This window comes from Neophocaena asiaeorientalis, unplaced genomic scaffold, assembly GCF_003031525.2.
Source record: "Neophocaena asiaeorientalis asiaeorientalis breed wild unplaced genomic scaffold, Neophocaena_asiaeorientalis_V1.1 scaffold134, whole genome shotgun sequence".
Lineage (NCBI taxonomy): Eukaryota > Metazoa > Chordata > Mammalia > Artiodactyla > Phocoenidae > Neophocaena > Neophocaena asiaeorientalis.
This window is the reverse complement of record NW_020185339.1, coordinates 26,049,854-26,072,556: the sequence shown is the minus strand read 5'-3', so window position 1 is coordinate 26,072,556 and position 22,703 is coordinate 26,049,854. Positions and strand designations below refer to the sequence as shown.

Sequence of the window (22,703 nt, the reverse complement as noted above, 5' to 3'; positions counted from 1 at the left end):
CGTACCACAAAGAAAAAAAAAAAAAGAAAGGTGGAGGCAAGGGCTCTGAACACCACCAGTTTCCTCCAGGGTAAACAAGGAGGTGAGGCATCACTACCCTCACACCCCACACAGAATCCTGTCCTGGGGACCTGAGAGAGTTTTCCTTTTTCAAAGCAAGAAGGGCATTAACCCCCAAGATAGAATGATAAAGCAAAGAAACATGAATAAACTTAGGGATAGCACTTTCGCCCCTGGCTGAGAAGATGCTGGAAGGACCAAGTAGGGTTTGTTTAAAAACTGACAAGTTTAAAAAAAAAAAAAAAAAAATTAACAAGTTTTGTATGGACACCAAGTGGGGAAAGTGGCGGGGATGGGTGGTGGGATGAACTGGGAGATTGGGATTGACATATATACACTAATATGTATAAAATAGACAACTAATAAGAACCTGCTATATAAAAAAATAAATAAAATAAAACTCAAAAAGAAATTGACAAGTTTTTCTTACTTCATGGGATCTTTAGTTCATAAACTCCTCCAGCCATCAACTCCCTTGTATCTTTCTTTCCTTCACTTACACAACCTAGATTGTACGGTCTGTTGTTTCAACCACTCTTTGTCCAAAATCCTCAACTCCCTGGCCCTAATGTCCTTCCACCAAATCCACCTGGCAAAACCCCAATCCAACTGGCCAGTCCTTCTCTTTACCAAATCCACCAGGACTGCTGAATTCTGCTAGTGAAAACCACCTAACCATTCAAATTGGTTTTGCTATAAATTCATGGTCTCTGCGCTCATTCCAATAAAACACACCAGATTAAATGCATATGTTTACCACTACTCCTTCCTGAAACCCCACTAAATTATATCAGTGGAATTTTAAATTCAGAAGAATAAAGCAGGGCTTCCCTGGTGCCGCAGTGGTTGAGAGTCCGCCTGCCAATGCAGGGGACACAGGTTCGTGCCCTGGTCCGGGAAGATCCCACATGCCGCGGAGAGGCTGGGCCCGAGAGCCACGGCCACTGAGCCTGCGCGTCCAGAGCCTGTGCTCCGCAATGGGAGAGGCCACGACGGTGAGAGGCCCGCGTACCGCAAAAAAAAAAAAAAGGAGAAGAAAGCAGATGAGAGACAAGAGGTGAGAGATGTGAATAACTGTAGAAGATAGAAAGCAGATGAGAAGTGGTAACTGGTTCAGCAAATGCAAAAAGTTAAAGCCACTCTGTCTGCAGAGGGTTATGCCAACAGATATAAGCTGCTTCTTAGGGCAGAAGCCCAGAAAGGCTCAGGAATTTACAACAGTAGCTACCTGGGAAGCCAGGAGGAGGAAGCACAGCTAAAAACGTGGAAATTAGATGAAAATTTATACAAGGAACATTTAGGCCCTCACTCTTCTCCCCCTGCCCATTCAGCGAGGCAACTCCCCTCTCCTCCACCTAATTCCAAAGAAGCAGGAAGTCTGTTTTCTAGAGAAACTGAAATGGAGCAGCTGGGACTTAGGGATGCCAAGCACAGCAGAAGTTGAGGAGGAGGTACTGTACTGAATACACGAGGATTAGTGGGAGGTATCCAGTCAAGTCCTTTCTCCCGATCAGTGTTCAGAACCAGTGGCCTGGGGTAAACCTTCCAGGGTCAGGAGACTGGAGGATTCCTCTCTGAAGAAACTGACCTCAGTAGCCCTAGAGAAAAGACCTGACACTTATTTCAGTCCTCACCCAATCACCATGTCAGTGATGCCCACAAGTCAATAAATACATCCTTTCTATGCACTTGGGCCTTCCAATATGCCTTAGTGCCTCACTCTTAAATGTGAGCAGACAGACAGCCAGGGACTACCCGACACTTGAGGAAAGCCCCTAATGTGAACCACAGAGGTAAAAACAGACACGCTGAAAAAAGGTATTTGGTAGAAGAGGAGAAATGCAAGGAGCAGAAGAAAGCTTCAAAAATTCAGGAAGATACTGCACTCATAACAAAAAAAAAGGGGGGGGGTTGCTCTCAAAAAGGAACACTCAGAGAACAATGAGAAGCTCTAGGGATTTAAAAATATGACAACTGAAATGACAGTCAAGAAAATCACACAGAAAGATAAAAATATAAAGAGATGGACAACAAAACATAAAAGAACTACAGAAGATTGATCCAAAAGGCCCAAGAGTCAACTAATAGAAGTTTCAGAAAGAGAAGGGGAAAAAGGTGGAAAGAAATTAAAAAAAAAAAAAAGCTTTATAGAACAGGATAGAGCAAATGGATCCACTGAATGACCAACAGGAAGACAGATGATAATATTGTTTCAGAACAATGGAGGATCCAAAGACTTCCAGAGACAAAACCCAAACCAGGTCACAGACAAAGGACAGAGAATCAGACCACGTCATATTTCGCCCAACACAGGAGAGAGGTGAAGGGAATTCCCAGGACTGTGATGAAGGTAGTAACCATCTTCAGAGGCAAAAAGCAGCAATGACTGTCTCAACTGGACACACAACACTGCCTGGCAACATTACTATTCTTCTATTGTCGGCTCTATCTCCAACTCTCTGGAACAATTATTTCAAAAATTTCCCACACCTCTCAAATTATTGACCTATCAACCTTCTCCCTGTTTCCCTCTCATTTCAAATTTCTTATAGAAAATAAAAACCACCCAAACTCACTCAACTTTTTGTCACCTGCACTCTGGATCCCTGTCTGCCTCACTTCAGTATTTATTCATTATCTGGTATATATGTGCCAAGCACTTTGGTGACCACTAGAGGTCACAATGGAGAGCAAAAGACCACAGCCCTGCCCTCATGAGGGTCACAGTCTAAAGCACAGGTCACAAACTGGAAGACGGAGGGCCAACTGCTACCCATAGACAGGGTTTTGTTTGACTTGCACAGTACATTTTAAAACTTTAAAAAACAACTGTCAATGCCGAAACTTCCAGCTTCTTGTGAAAAAAATCAGAAGATCCAGCAACACTGGGCCTGAATTTTAAGGAGCAACAATCCTGTAGGTGGAGCTCCCCCTTTATTATTACTATAGTTGTACATTCATTGGGTTTTCTTTTCATTGTGGGCCTCTCACTGTTGTGGCCTCTCCCGTTGCGGAGCACAGGCTCCGGACGCGCAGGCTCAGTGGCCATGGCTCATGGGCCCAGCCGCTCAGCAGCATGTGGGATCTTCCCGGCCCGGGGCACGAACCCGCGTCCCCTGCATCGGCAGGCGGACTCTCAACCACTGCGCCACCAGGGAAGCCCAATTTTTAGATTTTTGATTAAGCAACATATTCAGGTAGTTCAAAACCAAAATATATGAAGATATTAATAGTGAAAAGTCTAATTTCCACCCCATTCCATATACCCGTTCCAGGTAACTATTTTTATTAGTGTCTCAGATAATCTTTCAGAGTTTTTAATGCAAATACTAACAAATGTAGATATATATTATTTTCTCCTTTTTCACATAAAAGCATATAATCCCTGTTGTGCACCTTGCTTTTTTTCAGTTAACAGTATATGAGTGATCATATAGAACTTCCTCATTCTTATTTTTTAATATAACAGCTTTATTGAGATAATTTACATACTCTAAAGCATATCCTTTTAAATTGTACAATTCAGTCCCACCTGGGGTACCAAAAAATTTTTTTAATAAAAAATAAATAAATTGTACAATTCAGTGGTTGTTCATGTAGTAGCCAAATTGTGCCACCATCATCACTAATTCCAGAACATTTTCATCCTCACAAAAAGAAACTCCCCATTCTCCCCTCACCCCACCACTGACAACCACTCATCTATTTCCTGCTTCTAAAGATCTGCCTATTCTGGACACTTTCACATAAATGGAAACAAACAGTATGTTATCTTCTGTGACTGGCTTCTTTTACTTAGCATAACGTTTTCAAGGTTCATCCATGTTGTAGCATGTATCAGAACTTCGTTCCCTTTTATGATCAGATAATATTCCATTGTATGGATATACCACATTTCAAGTATCCATCAATTGATGGACATTTAGGTTGCTTCCACAATTAAGCTATTGGGAATAATGCTGCTATGAACATTAATATACAATTTTTTGTGTGGACATGTTTTCAATTCTCTTGGGTACATACCTGGTAGTGGAATTGCTAGCTCATAAAGTAACTTTACGTTTGACTTTTTGTTGTTGTTGCGCCAGGCCTTAGTTGCAGCTCACAGACTCCTTAGTTGCAGCAGGAGGCCTCCTTAGTTGTGGCATGCGAACTCTTAGTTGCGGCATGTATGTGGGATCTAGTTCCCTGACCCGGGATCGAACCCAGGCCCCCTGCATTGGGAGCCAGGAGTCTTAACCACTGCACCACCAGGGAAGTCCCACATTTAACTCTTTGAGGAACTGCCGAACTGCTTTCCAAAGTGACTACACTATTTTACATTCCCACGAGGGTTCCCATTTCTCCACATCCTTGACAGACTTGTTATTGTCTGTCTTTCTGATTACAGCCATCTGTATCTGTAACTTTGATAAGGATTGCCAACATCCATAGAGGTGACACCAATGTATGAAAGCGCCTGTGTTCTCAGCCTCAGTAACAGAGCATGCTGTCAAACTTCTGAATCTTTTTAATTCGAGGAGTAAAAAGTATCTTAGTATAGCTTTATTTTGGTTGAACTCCTGTATTAGTCAGTTTTGCCGTGGTAACTAATGACTTCAAAACCCCACCGTCTTGGGACTTCCCTGGCGGTCCAGTGGTTAAGACTCCGTGCTTACACTGCAGGGGGCGAGGGTTCGATCTCTGGTTGGGGAACTAAGATCCTGCAAGCCGTGCACGGTTGGGGGGCATGGGGGACCACTGCCTTACAACAGAGATTTATTTCTCTTTCAAGGTTTATATTGGTGGTAGGGTTGGCTATAGCTCTGATTTATATGCCTTTATTTCAAGACCCAGACTGAAGGAATAGTCCCTACTTGGGACACAATGTTCTCACAGAAGAGAAAACCATGCACAAGCTCCTAAAACTTCTGCTCAGACCTAGCATACGGCATATCTGGTCAGATCCAGTTGACCAAAGCAAGCCCTGGGGCAGTGGGGTGAGGATGCATATTCCTCCCACAAGGGGGCACTGTAAAGTGCATGACAATGGATGATGATCGGATGACAATCCTCAGAAGAGGACTGGCCACAGGCCCTTAGAATTTTGCATTCTGTTTCACCTCAGTCCACACTAGTCCACCTCACTCATCTGCTTTACCTGCCTGGCCCTGTAGACATCTGAGTTGGACCCATTGGTCTAAGGGTTTCCTCTCCTTCTCCTTCAGGGATACCCTCTTGATTACCCCCGCCCCCCATTTCTCCAACTCTTCTTCCCACTACCTCTTTCTCACAGCATTTTATTTTTTATTTTATTATTTTTTTTGCGGTACGTGGGCCTCTCATTGTTGTGGCCTCTCCCATTGCGGAGCACAGACTCCTGACACGCAGGCTCAGCGGCCATGGCTCACGGGCCCAGCCGCTCCGCGGCATGTGGGATCCCCCTGGGCCGGTGCACGAACCCACGTCCCCTGCATCGGCAGGTGGACTCTCAACCACTGCGCCACCAGGGAAGCCCTCTCACAGTATTTTAAATTGTCTAAACCTCTCACAACACATTCCTACTCCAGCCACCTCCTCTTCTCAGCCAACCTTCTTAAAAAAGTTGTCTCCACTCCATCTTCATGTCCTCTCCTCTCACACTTTCCTGAGCCCACCACCATGTAGCTTACACCTTCAATGCCACCAAGAACATCCCTGCCTCCAAATCCAATGGACACATATCATCTTTATCCTACTTGACCCCTCTGGAGCCAACAGACATAGTTTGCCATCCCATCTTGAAACATTTTCTTTCACTGGCTTCCATATGACTACCTCTGACCATTTCTTAGTTCCCTTTGCCTTTTCACCTTCCTCTGGCCCTCCCTCAGGGTTCTATCCCATGGCCTCTTTCATCTGTGTTCTGCACCTCTCCCTGGACAATCTACTCTGCTTCCAGGGCTACATGATGGTGACTCCTCCATCCCAGACATCTCTCCCCAGCCAAGATCCATGATGCCACCTGCCTAATTTGGAAGTCTCACCGGACTTCACACTCAACAGGTCCAAAAGTGGACTGATTATGAGCCTTTTTCTTGAGTTTCCTGGTTAAGTGAATGGTACCATCTTCTGAAACCTAGATTCTAACTGAGCTCCTGCCTCCTCATCCCTGGCTGATTTTTTTTCCTTTTTATTTAGTCTTCAAATGTTACATCTTTATTTCTCATTCAAAACATCAGCAGAAAAAAAAAAAAAAACCCCATCAGCAGAGGGGCTTCCCTGGTGGCACAGTGGCTGAGAGTCCGCCTGCCGATGCAGGGGACACGGGTTCGTGCCCCGGTCCGGGAAGATCCCACATGCTGCGGAGAGGCTGGGCCCGTGAGCCATGGTCGCTGAGCCTGCACGTCCGGAGCCTGTGCTCCGCAACGGGAGAGGCCACAACAGTGAGAGGCCCACGCACAGCAAAAAAAAAAAAATCAGCAGAACACTAAAACCTGGATAAAGCTTTTTCTTCTGGGTTATGCTGTAAAATTCTTTTCCTTAAAAGCACTTTAAAGGGAAGTGGTAACTTTACAGTGGAGAAATCTGGTGGACACCACCTTACCCAAGTGATCAAGGCTAACATCACCAGTAACGGGATGGATGGACATCGTGGGCCTTCTGATGTGAGGTATGGAAAAATGGCCAAAACGCACAACCTGAATTTAAACATGAGGAAACAGATGTTTCTAAATTGAGGATCATTCTACAAAACAATGTAGCCTGTAATCTTCAAAACTGTCAATATCATGAAAATCAAAGAAAGACTGAGGAACTGTTCCAGATTGAAGGAAACTAGAGACATTACAACCAAAAGGAATATGTGATCTTAAATAGGCTCCTGGATAAGGAAGAAAAAAACCTGCTGTGAAGAAAGTTACTGGAAGAACTGGTGGAATCTGACAATGAAAGGCCTCATAAGTATTAGAATTCTTCTATCAGTGCTCCATTTCCTGAACTTGATCATTGCATCGTAGTTACGTAAAGGAATGTTCTTATTCTTAGGAAACACGCTAAATCATTTAGCGGCAAAGAAGCACTGTATACGCCCTTTCAGTTCAGAAAACGACACTGTGTGTAGGTACCTACAAGCATTTTAAATTTATTTATTTTATTTATCTTATTTTTGGCTGCATTGGGTCTTTGCTGCTGTGCGCGGGCTTTCTTTACTCGCGGCGAGCGGGGGCTACTCTTCATTGCAGCATGCGGGCTTCTCATTGCGGTGGCTTCTCTTGGTGCGGAGCACGGGCTCTAGGCACGCAGGCTCAGTAGTTGTGGCATGCGGACTCTAGAGCACAGGCTCAGTAGTTGTGGCGCACGGACTTATTGCTCCGCGGCATGTGAAATCTTCCCAGACCAGGGCTCAAACCCGTGTCCCCTGCATTGGCAGGTGGATTCTTAACCCTTACAAGCATTAAAAGAAAGAAACAAAAAAACAGCTTTATTGAGATACGATTCACAAACCACAAAACTCACCCTTTTAAAGTGTACAATTCAGTGGTTTTTAGTATATTCACAAAGTTGTGCATCGATCACACTGTCCAGAACATTTTCATCATCCCCAAAAGAGACCCCATAACTGTTAGCAGTCACTCGCCATGCATTTTTTTTAAAAACTGGAAAAGATGGGAAAAGTCTTCAAAATACTAACTGCGGTTATTTCTCAGTATCGGAATCATAGATGATTTTCATTTTCTTATTTACACACTTCTATATTTTTATAATTTTATATGATAATTCCATTGACTTATGTAATTAAAATAAATATTATTTTTAAGCAACATAAAAGATTAAGGAGGAATGAAGGGGCAAGAAGAATTCCAAACTATACAAATCGCCAGGCTCATAAAAAGAAACGACATGTAATGAGGTGGATAGACCTAGAGTCTGTCCTACAGAGTGAAGTAAGTCAGAAAGAGAGAGACAAATACCGTATGCTAACACATATATATGGAATCTAAAAAAAAAATGTCATGAAGAACCTAGGGGTAAGACAGGAATAAAGACACAGACCTACTAGAGAATGGACTTGAGGATATGGGGAGGGGGAAGGGTAAGCTGTGACAAAGAGAGAGAGGCATGGACATATATACACTACCAAACGTAAAATAGATAGCTAGTGGGAAGCAGCTGCATAGCACAGGGAGATCAGCTCGGTGCTTTGTGAAGGCCTGGAGGGGTGGACTAGGGAGGGTGGGAGGGAGGGAGACGCAAGAGGGAAGAGATATGGGAACATATGTATATGTATAACTGATTCACTTTGTTATAAAGCAGAAACTAACACACCATTGTAAAGCAATTATACTCCAATAAAGATGTAAAAAAAAAAAAAAAAACCAAATTGCCGGGCTCAAGGAATGACCCCATTACACCATGTGGTTTCCCAACTCTCCTCAATCAACTCTCATCTAAAGGTCCACCAGGTGACAAAGGTAGCTACATACTGCTCATTTCTACTATGCAGCCTAACTGGCTCTCAGAGAGAGGAACAAGTTCAGGTAGTTCAACAAACACTGACTGTCTGATGCCTGGCACTGCCCCAGGTGCTGTGTCTGCCTTGTTTGCTCCAGCTAACAGGCCAGGAGGGAAGCCAGCACATAAAATAAAGGCTTGCTCCTCACTAAAGAAAGGGAGGGCTGGTTAACTCTGGTCAACTGGCCCAGGGCAGCCTTCAAAGAGAAAACATTCCGGCTGTCCTTAAGGCAATAGAGATCTGGTACAGGAAAAGACTAATCAGTAATCATTACAATACTACCTGAAAAAGAGATGGGGTGGGCCTGAGGGGACAGTGTACCAGAGAAGGTGGGGAAGGTCGCCCAGGAGGAGGTCTGCCTGAGGGCAAAGAGATTAGGGCAGTTGCTTCTTAAAGCACTTTCAGCCAGGCTTATTGTTAGAAAGTGAAAACACTGACCTAGCTGTCTACCTATTAACAAACCCCACCGACTCAACATCCACGTTAACAGTGGCTCCAATTCTTATGTGTACAGTGTTTTCCCCTCTTCTAGACTGTAAACTCCTGGGAAGAGAGGTCTAAGTCTTATCCTTCCTTAAGTAAAGCACCAAATATGAAACAGGCATTCAGAAAAATGTTAGTTTTCATCTTTCCCACTCTCCTCTCCCTTCCCCCAAGGTCTTCCACAAACTTGAATAAACTATTTCCAGGTACTGAAAAATGATGCTGCACTACATTTACATTGATATGCATAAACCAAAAATCAGTATTAAAGATAACTGAGAAGATCTGCAAAACGTTTTTTTTTTCTTCGTAAAGCCTTCTCACCTATGATCTCATTTGAGCCTCACAGTAGTGCTAGAAATTTGCCTGAAAAAGTATTTATTCACCCTCATTTTCGAGTCAAGGGTTCTTGAGACAAAAAAAAGTGAGATTAATTTGTCCAAAATTACAAAGGTGACATGGGAGGAAGCCTAGATCACTGATTTTCTAGGCATCTAGGCTAGTACCTCTCCCATTACATTATTGGTCCCTTTTAAGTCTGGCATTTCTCACTACTCACCACACACACAAATAAACTGCAGGGGCTTCCCTGGTGGCGCAGTGGTTAAGAATCCGCCTGCCAATGCAGGGAACACTGGTTCGAGCCCTGGTCCGGGAAGATCCCACATGCCGCGGTGCAACTAAGCCCGTGCGCCACAACTACTGAGCCTGCGCTCTATAGCCCACGAGCCACAACTACTGAGCTCGTGTGCTGCAACTACTGAAGCCCGCACTCCTAGAGCCCGTGCTCCACAACAAGAGAAGCCATCGCAATGAGAAGCCTGCATACCACAACAAAGAACAGCCCCCACTGACCACAACTAGGGAAAGCCCGCGCACAGCAACGAAGACCCAACGCAGCCAAAAAGTAATTAACTTAAAAATAAAGAAAGAAAATAAAAATTAAAGAAAATAAACTGCAGCTGAGATAAAGACATAAAACTGAAAACATACAACCATAAAGATACCGGAAGGAAGTACAGGGAAATATTTCTATAATCTTGAGGTAGCATATCACAAAAACCCAAAAGCCATAGGCAGATCTGACTACATAAAACTTTTAAAATTCTGTGTAAAGAAAGACACCATTAAAGTGGTTAGGGACTTCCCTGGTGCTCCAGTGGCTAAGACTCTGCGCTCCCAATGCAGGGGGCTGGGGTTCAATCCCTGGTCAGGGAACTAGATCTCGCATGCCACAACTAAAGATCCCGCACGCGGCAACGAAGATCCCACGTGCCACAACTATGACCCAATGCAGCTACATAAATAAATATTTTTTAAATAAATAAAGTGGTTAAAGATGATTTATGGCTTTATCTCCCCTCCCCCACCATTATTTTACCTACTCATTGCTTTCCAAAAACGGTTTTTGCTTTCCTTGCAATTTTTCCTTTCCATGCAGATCTAAAAGTCAGCTTAAGTTCCATGCAAAGTCCTGTTTTAATAAGAATTTAACCTAAAGTAAAAACTGTGTCTCTGCAATATTAAGTCTTCCTATTCACGGACATGGTAAAACTCTCCATCTAATCAAGCCTTTTGGGAATTCTCTGGCAGTCCAGTGGTTAGGACTCAGTGCGTTCACTGCCTTGGCCCAGGTTCGATCCCCGGTCGGGGAACTAAGATCCCGCAAGCCGCGTGGTGCAGCCAAAAATAATAATCAGCCCTTTTTTTCTTCCACTAAAATAATCTGACTTTCTTAATGCATAATTTGCAATTTCCTGTTAAGTTTACGTCTATAATGTAACATTTTTATTGTGAATGAGAACTTTCTATGACATTTTTATGGTTGATTATTGTTCTCATATCTTATTTATATAATTTTTGTTTGTTAATCATATATCTGGCGATGCTGCTGAACTCACTGGTTTTAGTATCTTGTCAACTGATTCTCTTTGTGGATGGATATATCATGTGAAAATAATGAGTATAAAAATATGAAAATAATAATGACTTTTGAGTGGCCAGTAGCTTTAATAGAATATTAGTTTTGATTGTAAACATTCTTGTCTTGCTATTTTCATAGGAATGTTTCAAATATTTTCCCATAAAGCATAACTTTCACTCTAAAAAATGTTCAAAGATAAATGAAAAACTAAGAGAAAATATTTTAAAAGCATATGACAAATGAAAAGTTAATATAACATAGAGATTACTACCAATCAATACGAAATAGACAAACGATCTTTTTTTCCTTAACAGGCAAAAGATGTGAACAGGCAGCTCACGAAAACAATTAAAATGGTCAAAAAGCAACAAGAGGGGCTTCCCTGGTGGCGCAGTGGTTGAGAGTCCGCCTGCCGATGCAGGGGACACGGGTTCATGTTCCGGTCCGGGAAGATCCCACATGCCTGCGGAGCGGCTGGGCCCGTGAGCCATGGCCGCTGAGCCTGCGCGCCCGGAGCCTGTGCTCCGCAACGGGAGAGACCACAACAGTGAGAGGCCCGCGTATCGCAAAAAAAAAAAAAAAAAAAAAAAAAGCAACAAGAGATGCTCAACTTCACTACTAACGACATGCAACTTAAAATAATGAAATTACTATTTTTCACCTATCAAGTTTGCAACTGTACAAAAATTCATAGCATCCAGTATTGCCAAGGTTGTAGGAAATGGGGACATTCACACATGGCTCTGAGTGTGTAAATTGTTACAAACTTCTGAAATTCAATTTCACAGAATCTATTAAAATTTAAAATGCACATATCCTACCTACGAATTTATCTAGAAAAACAAAAAGAAACTATACTTATACAAAAAAGCTATAAGTAACCTAAATGTTCATCAAGATGGGTCTAGACAAATTAAAATAGTTGGAATACTATGCAACAATTTTTAAAATGTGAAATGACTTAGAAAATATCTAAAATACACTTGTGTGGTCCATTGTAGGTGCTCAAAAATATGTTTTGGATGAAACAACAAATTTATGAACATAGAAAAAAGCTTGGATGTATATACACCAAACTTGTAAAAGTGACTACCTTCAGGAGCATGGAATAGTAAATGGCAAAATATTTTTTGCCTTTTAATTCTTTTTTTTTTTTTTTTTTGTGGTACGCGGGCCTCTCACTGCTGTGGCCTCTCCCGTTGCGGAGCACAGGCTCCGGACGCGCAGGCTCAGCGGCCATGGCTCACGGGCCCAGCCACTCCGCCGGCATGTGGGATCTTCCCGGACCGGGGTACGAACCCGCATCCCCTGCATCGGCAGGCGGACTCTCAATCACTGCACCACCAGGGAAGCCCATGCCTTTTAATTCTTTTGTGCCATGTGGACTTATTAAAATAAGCATGACCTAATTTTTTAAAATTAAAGATTTATTTCTGGTGATCTCGCTCCATTTTATCTGTTCTATGATGATCCTAAGAGCACAAGGATTTGCTGTCAATTACTCAAAAAATGGAGCGCTCAGGGAGATTAAATCTGTGTACAAAAGGTAGCTGGCAATTCTTTCATAAATATTTTTTTTTCTTTTGGCACCTCCGTTAATTCTCCTAAACTCACAATCTGACACACCTAAATAGAATCGACATTTCCTTCCATCAAGTGCACTAAATGCATAGCCCATCTTTAGCAGAACCCCTCCCTAAAGTTGGGAATAGAATTTAAAGAAAGGCTCAAGTTTTCCTAATGTAGCCGGTCCCACGGGCACCCTGCATCGCTAAGTCTCCAAAGAGATTACATTCTCCTACTGAGGGGAGTCCTATGGCTTTTTCCAGGCGAGGAGGCCAATGTTAGATTGTGGACGGTCTGGAATAAAGGCGGAAGCGATATAGGGAAATCAGAGGCTTCGGGGTGCGCAGACCATGCCAGAGCATCCGTTCTCAGATTGGAGCCGAGTGTACTCGGCAGGAGCGTGCAAAAAAAGTTAACTCCCCTCCCAGCTGACGCGGCGGCCCTCAGAATCTGCAGATCTGGGCCTGATGGAAAGGTCGGGTAAAGATGACCTCGACCGAATTACATGAAAAAGCCTGGTACGAAGTATTCTGGCTTTATTTGGGGCTCCGGGCTCAGAAGCGACAGGGAGAACATCTGGGAGGAAGGGAGAGTGATGGCGGTTCTTCAAGGAGTCCTAACCAGCTCACCTAGCCAAACCGCTCAACACACTCAAGCGTACCAACATCTCAGGGCTCTCGTTCCTTCCCTGAATTAAGATGGCCGCCGGGGCGCGCCCCTACAACGGCGCAAGCGCCGTACCTCCGATCCTCCCTCTTCCCGTCCTTCCGCGCGCCGGCACCGCCCACTCGCCAGCTGCACTCCCTCGGTGAGCCCTCAGCCTCACCCCCTTTCTGTCTGCCCCCGCCCGTCCAGGGTCGCGAGCCCGGAAGTGGATAATGCTGCTCAGGGGGGAGAGGACGAGGGGGGAAGGGGAAGTGCTTCCGGGGAAACGGGTCCCGGGTTGGTGTTTGTAAACTTGCCTCGGTTCCGGCGGGGGCAGCGGTAGCCACGGGGTTGGCACGGCGTGCTGCGGCCTGGAGGAGGGGCCGCGCGGCGGGGGAGACAGCAGGAGGCCGCGCCTGGCAGGTAGGAGCACGCCCCAGGGAGCGCAGCGTCGTCTGGGCAGACGGCAGCGCTTCAGCAGTTCGCAGGCCGTGGGGCGCCCCGCGGGAAGGGGGAGGGGAGGGGAGGAGGGGCGCGTGGCGAAGGGAGGGCGCTCCCGGGGAGGGGTAGGGGCCGCGCGCACATCACCGTCCGGCCGCGTCACCGGCTGGGCTGAGGGGGCTTGCTCTGAAGGGACGCGGGCGCGAGCACGCACCTTGCGCGCTCCTCGGCTCTCTGCGGGTGCGTGCGGCGGGCGCAGCGGCTGGCTGGCTGACTGGCGCGAGGGAGGGAAGATGGGAGGGAATGCACAGAGCTGGGCTTCGCCTCCCTGCCTTCCACCTCCGCAGCGAGTTTACGTACCTTCAGGCTGACTCGGAGAATGCGCACGTGTGGGCTGGCCCGGCGCGTACTGCTGGTTCGATTTCTGCCTGCTGCTCAAGCGCCCAGCGTTAGCGCCTGAGCTTTTCTCTACCACACTTCTGGTCGCCTTAATAGAGTGCGAGCTTCGTGGGCCGGCCCACTGTACACAAAAGCCCCAGACGACCTCCGCCCCCTTCTTACAGTTCTAAGATGGCAAAGCCAAGCAGTTGGCCTGCTGCAGTTCCTCCACTAGAGGCCCCAGTTACTTTTGCTCCTGTTGGCCGCCCGGAGACCAGTTTCAACTCATGACCTAGAAAGAAAACTCTGCTTGACTGATGTCTTCTTTTGGAGTTGCACAGAGCGCGCCTGGCAAAAAAAAGAGTTCACCTCACTGCAGGTTGTATGGCCTGAGGGTGTTGCACCTAACAGCCCCATCTCCCTTTCTGGTTTCAGGTTTCTGAAACAGATCGTGAACTTCATCTAGAGAATTCAGCTGGAAAACCAAGACTGGAAGACTCTTTTTCTTCAGATAGTAAGCAGGAACCAGGCAGAGACCAGGGATTCTTGGAACATCTATCTTCCTTTTGGAGGACACTAAGTTCTGTTTGAAGACAAAGGCAGTTCAGTATGGCAGCAGGACCGAAGGGACACGAAGGAGTTGTTACAGTGATTTGGTGACAGTTCTTCAAACAACAGTGTCTTAAGAAAAGGTGGATCGAGAAACTCGTGAACTTTTGGGTTGCATTAAGTGAGAAATCAGCATGGCTCAGGTAAAAAGCTCTCGAGTCCTCCTCCTTCAAGATCACTGGGAGGCGTGTTTGCAATTTCACTCTTGAATGCTGCCTTAGTCAACATATTGACCAACCCAGTGAGCGAAGCTCTGTATTAAGCACCAGGGGGAGATCTAGAGGAAGGAAAGGAGACAGGCCACAGCCCCTGCCTTCAGGGAGCTTCCAGTCAAATGAAGGAGGTAGGCTATACTGCATCACAGGCCCTGATGGGACATTTGCAAAGCAACATGTACTCAGTTTACACTTGGTACATTAACTGCTGAGGGGCACGAGGGAGTGAACAGTCTGGTGAATGCTTCATTTGTTTTTTTCAATGGGAATTTAGTGAGCTCCTGTTACATGCAAGGCATTGTGCTGGGAATACAAAGATGAATAAAATTTTCCCTGTCCCCAACAAGCTTCCAGGCTAGTTGGGTTGGGGCGGGGGGAGATGAAGAGGCACTCTATTGTTTATCTTTATATTCACAACACCTTGCCTAGTGGCTGGTTAGTAGTAGAGACATAGTGAATCTGTTGATTGAAGGAATGTGTAATAGTAGAGGTATGTACACTGAAGGAGAGGAATGATCCTTCTGCTTGGATGAAAAAAGTTGAAGCGGGAAGGATGCATAGGATTTTGCTAGATAAACAAGCAGAACAGGGCATTCAGACAAGGAGACCTGCATGGGCAGAGGCCTAGAGACATGGAAGGATGTGGTGATGTTAGGAGTACGGCAGGTAGTTTGCTAGTTAAGGAGGAAAGGGTTTAAGTGGGGCATGGTTCGAGGAATATGGTAGATAGTGATAGATGGGAACGTTAGGGAAAGGGAGTTGTTTCCTGGGGAAACAAGCAGAGTGACTGAAGGGCCTTTTTTTTTTTTTTTTTTTTTTTTTTTTTTTTTTTTTTTTTGTGGTATGCGGGCCTCTCACTGCTGTGGCCTCTCCCGTTGCGGAGCACAGGCTCCGGACGCGCAGGCTCAGCAGCCATGGCTCACAGGCCCAGCTGCTCCGCAGCATGTGGGAATCTTCCTGGACCGGGGCACGAACCCGTGTCCTCTGCATCGGCAGGCGGACTCTCAACCACTGCGCCACCAGGGAAGCCCTGAAGGGCCTTTTATGCCTTGCTGAGGAATTAGTCTTTATTCTGTAAGGAATGGGAACTCTCTGAAGAATGCTAAGTAGCAGAGTGACGTCACATCAGTGTATTTGGAAGGTAATTGTCATTGCGGGGATACAGGATGGATTGGAGAGACAGGATGATTTGATAGGTTATTGTAGTTATCTGGGTAGAAAAGCTATACGCAGGCAACCCCAGAGCTGCTCCCAGCTTCCTTCCAGGGACCCTCCCCTACCAGTCTCACCAGGATGGCAGCCTGATTACAGTATAATTGGCTTTCTTCCAGCTGCATGCAAAGCTTCCTTCTTTCCATGCAGAGTAGGAGCCCTTCAGTTTCTTCTTCCTTTGTTTGCAGCCCACTTCACAGCATCGTGTTCACTCTCGCTTAAGTCATTTTTAAACTGTATGTATAGCAGGGAATGTGAAAAAATATGGATATGCACACATACAAATGGTGGGCCGGGGTGGAGGAGAGAAATTGTATATCCAACTCCAAAATCCTTCCAAGTGTTTTAATTTTTATATCTGTTGTAATTGGCAACATCTAGGGAATTTAAAATCTAAAGGGAGAAATTAATCTAACTTCACTGATAAACATGTTTGTAGGACCCGATAGAATGTACATTTGGCACCAGTGAGGTCTGCCAATCATAAGTGGGCTCTGTGAAGCTCAGTGTCATCAAGGGAGGAAGAAGGAAGTTCCCCTAGAAATCTCCCGTGTCAGTGGGTCAACAGGAGAGACCCTCATGCCCACACGCAAGGCTTAGAAATGCTTCAGAGTAATACATAGACACATGCTTTACCCAGCACGGTGCTAATGACAGAAGTGTCAGTGACACTGATTATTCACTTGGTCTGTATCTAAATGCTGACAGATGACAAAGTGAGTAGTTCCTGGTGAGGTCAGTTAGGGAGGACTCTTGAAGGAAGCAGGGTTTTGTGGTGAGGAGGGACGCTCCCTAGAGAGAAGCAGCATGTTAGTAGCTGGGTGTGAAAGGTAGTTCTTTAGAAGTTGGCAGTCTGTTTTTGCCCTGCCCTGCCAGGTGACCTGACACCTCATCTCCTTTCAACTTAGGCAAGTCTCCTGGCTTGTGAAGGCCTAGCAGGTGTGAGTTTGGTTCCCACTGCAGCCAGCAAGAAGATGATGCTGAGCCAGATTGCCAGCAAGCAGGCCGAGAATGGAGAGCGGGCAGGTAGCCCTGATATGCTGAGGTGCTCGAGTCAGGTACAGCACTTGAGTCCATTGCGGCACCTGGGGGTCGGGTGGCCCGAGCTCTCTGCCAGAAGATGCCCAGCTTTGATTCCTTAGTGCTTCTATTTAGGGAAGTGGGAAAGGGGATCCAGCCGGGAAATGAATGAATGTGGGTATTTTAGAGGATACAGAAAAGGGTACAGAAAAGGAAGGTCTTTTCTGTACAACAGCTCCTTAAAACCAGGGTACTTGGAGAGGAAATGAATGCGTACTTTCTCTAAACCTTTGGGGCAGGTGATTTACTCTCATTTATAAGTTGTCTCAAAGCAGCTTTTTGGCCTCCTGTCTTGTGTTCTGAGATGGACTATAAATTTAGATTTGATTTGTATTCAAAGAGCCACCGAAAAGACAGCGATAAGTCCCGGAGCCGCAAAGACGATGACAGCTTGGCTGAGGCCTCTCATTCAAAAAAGACTGTTAAAAAGGCAGGTAATGGGGAGTTCCCAGCGGTCCGGCGGTTAGGACTGGGCGCTCTCACTGCCGAGGGCGGTCCCTGGTCAGAGACTAAGATCCCACAAGCCATGCAGCACGGCCAAAAAAAAAAAGAAAAGAAAAAGGCAGGTAATGGGGAGTTCCCAGCGGTCCGGCGGTTAGGACTGGGCGCTCTCACTGCCGAGGGCGGTCCCTGGTCAGAGACTAAGATCCCACAAGCCATGCAGCACGGCCAAAAAAAAAAAGAAAAGAAAAAGGCAGGTAATGGGGTAACCCCCAAACTGGTCCAGTTTGGGAATAGGGCAGTCCTCCTGTTTCTTCCCTCTCTGGCTCAACCCGGAGCTCTCCCTAGATGTTTTGCTCCCTCATAGCCAGTGAGTGTGTCACCCCGATTCCATCCAGAGACCACTTTGGTAATTGATCTCTGCCCTCTCTGAAACATCCTTGATAAGGGAAGGAGGGTCAGGGGAGCATGAAATTCTGTGGCAAAGGGGCAGGCCGACTCCCCCTCAGGTCAATTCAGAGTGTTGGGTGTGACGAGGCAGATAGCTTGCCCACCCTACCTCCTTCCTTAGAAGGTCTTTTAACTCTAAGAAATACGGGAGATGACAGCATCAGAGAGGTTACATTGTCCAGCAGTTGGAAATAGACCCAGAGCAGAATGGGGGCAAGAAGGGGGCAGAGGGATAGCCTCATGACATACCTGACTCTTGCCCCCAGGTGGTGGTAGTGGAACAAAATGGTTCTTTTCAAGTAAAGATTCCCAAAAATTTTGTTTGTGAACACTGCTTTGGAGCCTTTAGGAGCAGTTACCACCTCAAGAGGCACATCCTTATTCATACTGGTAAGTCTCTTGCTCACATTCAAAGGGGGAGAATAGTCCATAGTTTGTATTATATTTGCGTGTAGCTCTTGTTGGGTTTATTTTAAGGAGTAAGTATTAGAAATACTAATAGAGAAAGAAAGTAAGTGAATGAGGCAGAGACATTGTATGTATCTAGTGTCACTGAGACCAGCAGCTTTGGGGACCCTTCCCCATTAGGTGTCTGCACATAACTAAAAGTTAAAGATTTCTGGGAAAATACCTGGAATGAGGTCCCTGCCATGTATACCTCCTGATGTTCGCTTCTCTCTCTCCACCTGGGCCAGGTGAGAAGCCATTTGAGTGTGACATATGTGATATGCGCTTCATCCAGAAGTACCACCTAGAGCGTCACAAGCGTGTACACAGTGGGGAAAAGCCTTACCAGTGTGAACGGTGTCATCAGGTAAGCTCACGTGTCATCCATTCACGCCCACACACAGACTTTCTTCCCTAAGAACCAGGGCTTGCCGCCATTCCCTGCCTGACAGGGGGCCACCTAGCATTCCTGGCCATGTTAGAGTTAGTACCTCAGGGTGATGTATGTGTCTCTGGCCTTATGCAGCTGCTCATGGGTAGGGGCCATTAGAATAACAGTAATATTTATAATAGCATTTCTTGGGTACTTACTCTGTGCTAGGCACTGTGAGAGCATACTTGACGTTACTTTGTTTAACCTTCACCCTTCACATTAACTCCGTGAGGAAGCTGTGTTGTCCTGATTTCACCCATGGGGAAATTGAGATTTAGAGAGGTTGAGTTTCCCAAGGACACAGCAGATCCGGGACAAGAGACGAACTGAATCGAACTTCAGAGCAGGTGCACTTTGGAGGAAGAGATAAAATCTCTGCCCTGGGAGGTCAATATCTGATCTGTAGAGAATGTAAGAGCCAGGACCAAAATAAGACAAGAACAAGAGATGAGAAACGATAACAGCTAACACTTCCTGGATGCTTTGCTGGGTCTCAGGCTTTGCTCCGTGCTCTTAGGTTGAATCTGCAGAACACTAGAATGAAAGCTCCAGGAGGCAGAGACCTTGTCCCTCTGGTTCTCCACTCTGTCCTCAGCCCCAAGAACTGTACCTGCCTTGAGATAGATACTCAATAAATATGTGATAAATGAAGCAGCCACTCTGTGAGTAGGTACCTTTAGCCCATTTTACAGATGAGTGTACAGGTTCAGGGCTGTTAGGTAACTTGCCCAAGGTCACACGGCTACTAAGCACTAGGCCAGAATTGAGACTTCAGAGCTTGCGTTCTTAACCACTGTGCACTCATGCCGTCTGTGTATGAGCCAGGGGGGTGTAGAATGGGATGTGTGCCTCTCCCGTGTGGGGAAGGCAGCTCTAGCCAATAGTAACTGAGTTTCTCCTCTCAGGCACTTAACCCTCCCTTTCTTCTCAGTGTTTTTCTCGGACAGATCGATTACTCAGACACAAACGGATGTGCCAAGGGTGCCAGTCCAAGACTTCCGACGGGCAGTTTTCTCTATAGGCGCAAGGGGCCCCGGGTGGTGGGAGTGATCAGAAGATTCTACCGAAGAGCGCACCCCTCTGGTCTGATGGTCCCACCACCACCCCGTCTGTACCTGTCCCCCTCCTGGAGGAGTGGACCCAGGAGACCAGAAGAGTGCATCGGGGACAGCAGGCCCCAGAGCTTCAGCTCTGTAAATAATCTGAGACTATGAGTATCTCGGGGAAGTTCCTTCAGCATTCCTGGGTAGGGAAGCTAGTCCCTGGACCCTTGTCTGAGGTCTTAGGTGGGGACTAAAGGTACAGGACCAAGACTGAAGTGTGGCTCCCACAACCTTGGACTCCAGCTGGCAGCTGAAGTGGAAAAGATCGGGGAGAGGGATTTGTTTGTTCTGTTCTTGTTTTTGTTTATCCAAAAACAATTTCAGCAGGTGCACTGTGGAAACAGGTAATATGGAGGTAATAGAGTCCTGGTCAAAGTAGGGACTGTGGCTGGTCCAGCCCTCCCCCAAAATTGAGTTTTTAGTTGCAGTTGATCCTCAATGTTCCACAGCCCTGTACCTCATCTCCTGTTTGAAGGAGAATAGGATCAGGGATGGCAGCTGAGCTTACTTTGGTCTCCTTATACACTGTAGGGACAAAAGGAAGAACAGTGACAGGAGCAGACAAGGGCTGGATCCAAGAAGAGTGGACAGGTACCTCTCATTTCCTTCGGGGAAGAGCAAGAGTTGTGGCCATGGCTGTTGTAATGGCCCATGCCACACTGGTACCTAATGGGGTCAGCTCAAGTGCCTTCTGGAGGAAACTTGGGTGAGAGTGGCCCGTGAAGCCCCTTTCCTTTCTCTCTTTGGGCAGTTGGTCTTGGAGATAGTTTTTGGCTACCTCGCTGATATTGACTCCTAAGCCAGACAGATGTTGAGCAGGAAGTCATGGATGTCAAAGTGGGATCTCTCTCCTTTTGCCCTCTTAGGAGCAACCCAAGACTAGCCCCAAGTTGGGTAACAGCTGTTGAAGAAACGAAAGGAATTTGGTGTCCCCTGACATGACTGTTGAGCAGTGTGAGCTCTTCTCCCTGCCCAAGTCCTATCACTGTATTCAGGTAGAGGCCATAGGGGTCTGGCCTTCAGTCCCAAAGAACAAGGTCTTGGCTTCCTTCTTGATGGCCGTCCCTACCCAACCAAGAACTGTGGGGCGTGGGGATGCTGCGGAGGAAAAACTGAGGAGGAAACCTAACGTAGGTTTTACTCGTAACTGTACTCTTTGCTCCTCTGCTCCGACCCCACCACCCTGTCCACCCCCCAAAAAGCGATCGGGGGTGCGGTGTGTGGGTGTGTGGGTGTGTGTGTGGTATGTGAGTGTCTTTGTATGCTTGGAGATGGCATATTATTGAGCCAAACCCTTCTCTAGCCCTCAGCTCATGGGAGGATGAGCGTAAAGCAGCCTCTCCCGACAACCTCCCCCACCCCAACAAATCTGAAGGGTGCTTGAGGTCCCAAGAGAAGCTGAAGAACTCAACTTAGGGGACTGGAGGGCTTTGTTCTGGAGGGGTTTTTTAAGATTGATTCAACAGACTGGTGGTTAGGATGTTTCTAACCCAAACCAGGGCTTGTGAATATGAATTTTCTAAAGTGAAATAAAAACCCTCTTCCTGCTAAGGAAAGGATCCTTATGGGAGGTTCTGGGGTTTGGTTGACTCCCAGGTTGTGGCCTGCCCTGACCTGTGGGGAGGAGGGGTGAGTAATTATGGAAGAATCACGGAGACTTGACTTGGTGAACCTGACCAAGCTGTCAGTGGGGATCTGAGATGGCAACCTCCAGGAGGTGATTTCATTTCCCAGAGAAATGTAGGCCGTAGCAGCAGCAGACTCCTGGCTGTTACCTATTCTGGAGGAAATGGCGGGGTGGGGGTCTCTGAGGTGTGAGGATTTCAGGGAAAAAGAAAGGAGGCGTGGCACCCTTTAGATCTTCCCTGACAGCATCTGAGATCCTGTGGGGGAGACGCTGGGGAATGTGTTTGCTACCTGCGCTCTTCTAGTTCTGTGCTGGCACTCCCATTTAATGTGGTCCAGAAACTAGACCGCGAGTTCTTGGACCTGCCCTTGGTCCCTGCAAGTAGGGCATCTTTCTGCATGTGAGCCAGCCCCCTCCCTGTTAGAGGGCTCTGCTGGGGGCTGGGATTTGTCTAGGATACATTTAGAAAATTCTGTCCTTCCAAACGCGCTTTTGAAAGTGGGGAGGCTTTGCTTCCTGTCACCTGCGGCTAATCTGTTTATGGTTGGGGTGAGTTGGGGTATGTGTGGAGAGAATCACACGAGTGATCTGTGCCCCTGAGTGTGCGAATGTGTGTTTAGGTCCAGATGTTCCCTGGCCCTTTGCAGACCTTGGCTTCCTGCCTGGGTGGGCGGGAGAGAGGGAACTTCTAAGCGAATGTGCAAAGAGCCATACCAGAACCACCCCTGCCGAGGACTGGGTGAGGGGAAACACAGGAGCAGGTGGTTAGCTCAGTTGTCCAGGTGCTGTTGTTCTGGGGCCATGGATGTGTGAGGAGAGAGGAGCTGAGAGTCCAAAGGAGCGATTTAGCGCCCAGGGAGCCCAGGAGTCCCACTTACACCCCAGGGAAATCACAGACCAAGACCGCTGCAAAGGCTCCTGGGCCCAATGTTCCACCCCACTGCTGGGTGGGGTCTAGCACTGGAAAGCCGCCTCAGGTGTGTCTGGAGTGAAGGGAGAGGGAGGTAGGGCCGGCTCTCAGAGACCAGGACATGGGATTCAGGGACCTGGGAAAGAGTAGCGCCAGTTCCTAGGTGGGCTCCTGTACCAGGTCCCACCAGCCCTGCCCTTCCCAGC

At 46.8% G+C, this 22,703-nt stretch overlaps 1 protein-coding gene across 6 annotated transcripts; it reads left to right on the top strand.

The window, feature by feature from the left end:
- The first annotated feature begins 13,438 nt into the window (after positions 1–13,438).
- Positions 13,439–22,697, top strand: ZNF740 (zinc finger protein 740). Of its 6 annotated transcripts, none has more exons than XM_024736611.1 (7): positions 13,439–13,574; positions 14,406–14,922; positions 16,915–17,064; positions 17,427–17,516; positions 18,244–18,367; positions 18,673–18,791; positions 19,789–22,697. In XM_024736611.1, exons 2-7 carry the CDS (start codon positions 14,914–14,916, stop codon positions 19,876–19,878), a joined length of 582 nt encoding a protein of 193 aa, XP_024592379.1. In that variant the 5' UTR covers positions 13,439–13,574; positions 14,406–14,913; the 3' UTR covers positions 19,879–22,697. The 6 variants fall into 6 exon arrangements, 5 of the variants coding, with proteins under 5 accessions (XP_024592379.1, XP_024592378.1, XP_024592381.1 ...); XM_024736610.1 differs by having other exon boundaries at positions 14,406–14,722; positions 19,789–21,511; XM_024736613.1 differs by lacking the exons at positions 13,439–13,574; positions 14,406–14,922 and adding an exon at positions 15,775–15,935 and having other exon boundaries at positions 20,492–20,551; positions 20,827–22,697.
- Positions 22,698–22,703: the final 6 nt, after the last annotated feature.

Coding starts and splice junctions, on each gene's coding strand:
- ZNF740 (XM_024736609.1), top strand. CDS start 15,894: ATGCTAAGTAGCAGAGTGACGTCACATCAGTGTATTTGGAAG. Junction 15,936..16,914: donor CACATCAGTGTATTTGGAAG/GTAATTGTCATT, acceptor CTTTCAACTTAG/GCAAGTCTCCTGGCTTGTGA. Junction 17,065..17,426: donor TGCTGAGGTGCTCGAGTCAG/GTACAGCACTTG, acceptor TTGTATTCAAAG/AGCCACCGAAAAGACAGCGA.